The sequence below is a fragment of the Triticum aestivum genome, chromosome 2D (assembly GCF_018294505.1).
Source record: "Triticum aestivum cultivar Chinese Spring chromosome 2D, IWGSC CS RefSeq v2.1, whole genome shotgun sequence".
Taxonomy (NCBI): domain Eukaryota; kingdom Viridiplantae; phylum Streptophyta; class Magnoliopsida; order Poales; family Poaceae; genus Triticum; species Triticum aestivum.
This window is the reverse complement of record NC_057799.1, coordinates 363732682-363734381: the sequence shown is the minus strand read 5'-3', so window position 1 is coordinate 363734381 and position 1700 is coordinate 363732682. Positions and strand designations below refer to the sequence as shown.

The 1700-nt window shown below is 54.2% G+C and overlaps 1 protein-coding gene across 1 annotated transcript; it reads left to right on the top strand.

Annotated features, from left to right (window-relative positions):
* The first annotated feature begins 672 nt into the window (after positions 1-672).
* LOC123053166 (histone H2A.Z-specific chaperone chz-1) lies at positions 673-1500 on the top strand. Its single transcript, XM_044476581.1, has one exon. It carries the CDS (start codon positions 791-793, stop codon positions 1265-1267), a length of 477 nt encoding a protein of 158 aa, XP_044332516.1. The 5' UTR covers positions 673-790; the 3' UTR covers positions 1268-1500.
* Positions 1501-1700: the final 200 nt, after the last annotated feature.

The following is a 1700-nucleotide window of genomic DNA, read 5'->3' as shown; positions in this document are numbered from 1 at the left end:
AGGCAGTTGGCTGTTGTATCATAGGTGTGAGATGCACCAGCCTGAGCTGTGCTACAACGATGTAAATGAGCTTTGAAATACTAGTGCATGCGTGTCATGCAGGGTGACATATGTAGACGCATCATGGGTGGGAGAGAGAACTGTTCCTCGGCTGTTTGAAATTTGAAATCGGGTGGAGAGAAGAGTGAGGCCACCACGGTTCAATAAATGAGTGCCTCACCCTATATCGCAGATCAGCTATTCACGGAGTCTTGCCGTTAAATATCACGTAGGCTGACAAAACGTTTCGATGGCACAATTCGGTCCAGGACGTTCTTAGCCTGCACACCGCAACGTCCGTCAACTGAACGTAAGGGCCCAACCGTATCTATTTAGCCCAAGCCCCAGAGTATACGCATCTTATACATCTGACAGTACCTGACACGGCCCATATCCCGGAGAGAACGAGTGTGTAGCGATTCCGTGAGCAGGCGAGCTCGTCCGCTCCTATGGATTTTCGGCTTCTTCTACCTCTATCCTTCGTCCGAGAGAGCTGCCCCAACAAAAGAAAGTTGTACCGGAGAAATAAAAAACCTTGTCTAGGCCCAACAATACATTGTAAGCCCATAATATGTTACCGGCTCAGAAGCAATAACCACCCATGACAGGCCCATCTCCCTGCACCCTCTCTCTGGCGTCGCCCCTTTCCGGCACGGCTTTACGCCACGCCCTCTCCTCTCCACTTCTCTCGCACCCTTCCCCCATCCTTAAACCCTAGCTCTCCCTCTCCCTCTCCCGTCCCGCCTCCACGATGGCGACCGCCGACGGCCAGTCCCAGCCTGCGGCCACCGAACCCTCCCCATCCCCGGCCAAGCGTAAGACGGACACCGACTCCGAGATCTCTCCCCTCGACCCACCCGCCAAGGCCGCCCGCCCCGGCGCTGACGAGGAGGCCGCCGCCGAGGCCAAGGCCCGGGTCGCGGACAAGGGGAAGGGCAAGATGGTGGTCGATGAGGAGGAAGAAGGCGACGAGGAAAGCGACGAGGAGGAGGATGACGAGGAGGTCGAGGGAGATGGCGACGAGAGTGACGGCTTATGCGAGGATCCCCTCTCCGAGGTCGACCTCAACAACATCCTGTCCTCTCGGACCCGCCGCTGCTCCCCAGCACAGCCTGGGGCGTACCTGGTGCCACCAGAGGAGGCAGCGGAGGATGACGAGGACGATGAGGACGCAGACGTCGACATGGCTCCCGGGGAGGAGAGCGGCGACGGGGAGGAGAGCGATTAGGGTCGCAGCTGGACTAACTCGCTAAGCAATCCCTTCGTCTCGCGCTTGTGATGCACAGAAATGTTTCTATGAACTGTTCCCTTGTGGAAGTACATTTCTGCGATTGCATCCAGTTTAGGCCTTTAGGTACCTTATTTATGTATCATGAGCGTTTAATTTCGCAGGTATGACCTAATTTAAGTGTTTTTATCAAGTAAACAAGTATCATTGCTGGTGCTTCTGGATTATGTTTCCGCAACCTTGGTCTTGCTCACTGAGATAACTAGATCTATTCATGCTGTGTACTTGGACTTGGATGTGCATGTGGATTGTGCCCTTTATGTTGGAATTTTTTGTATCAGGTAGACCTAGCTGTAGCCCTGCTTGCAGTTGCAATTGGATAACGTTGCCCTGATTTCACACATTCACACAGCTTGGAGGGCCTTATGCTGTC

Bases quoted from the DNA above. Each gene is read 5' to 3' on its own strand.
- LOC123053166 (XM_044476581.1), top strand. From the start codon at position 791: ATGGCGACCGCCGACGGCCAGTCCCAGCCTGCGGCCACCGAACCCTCC.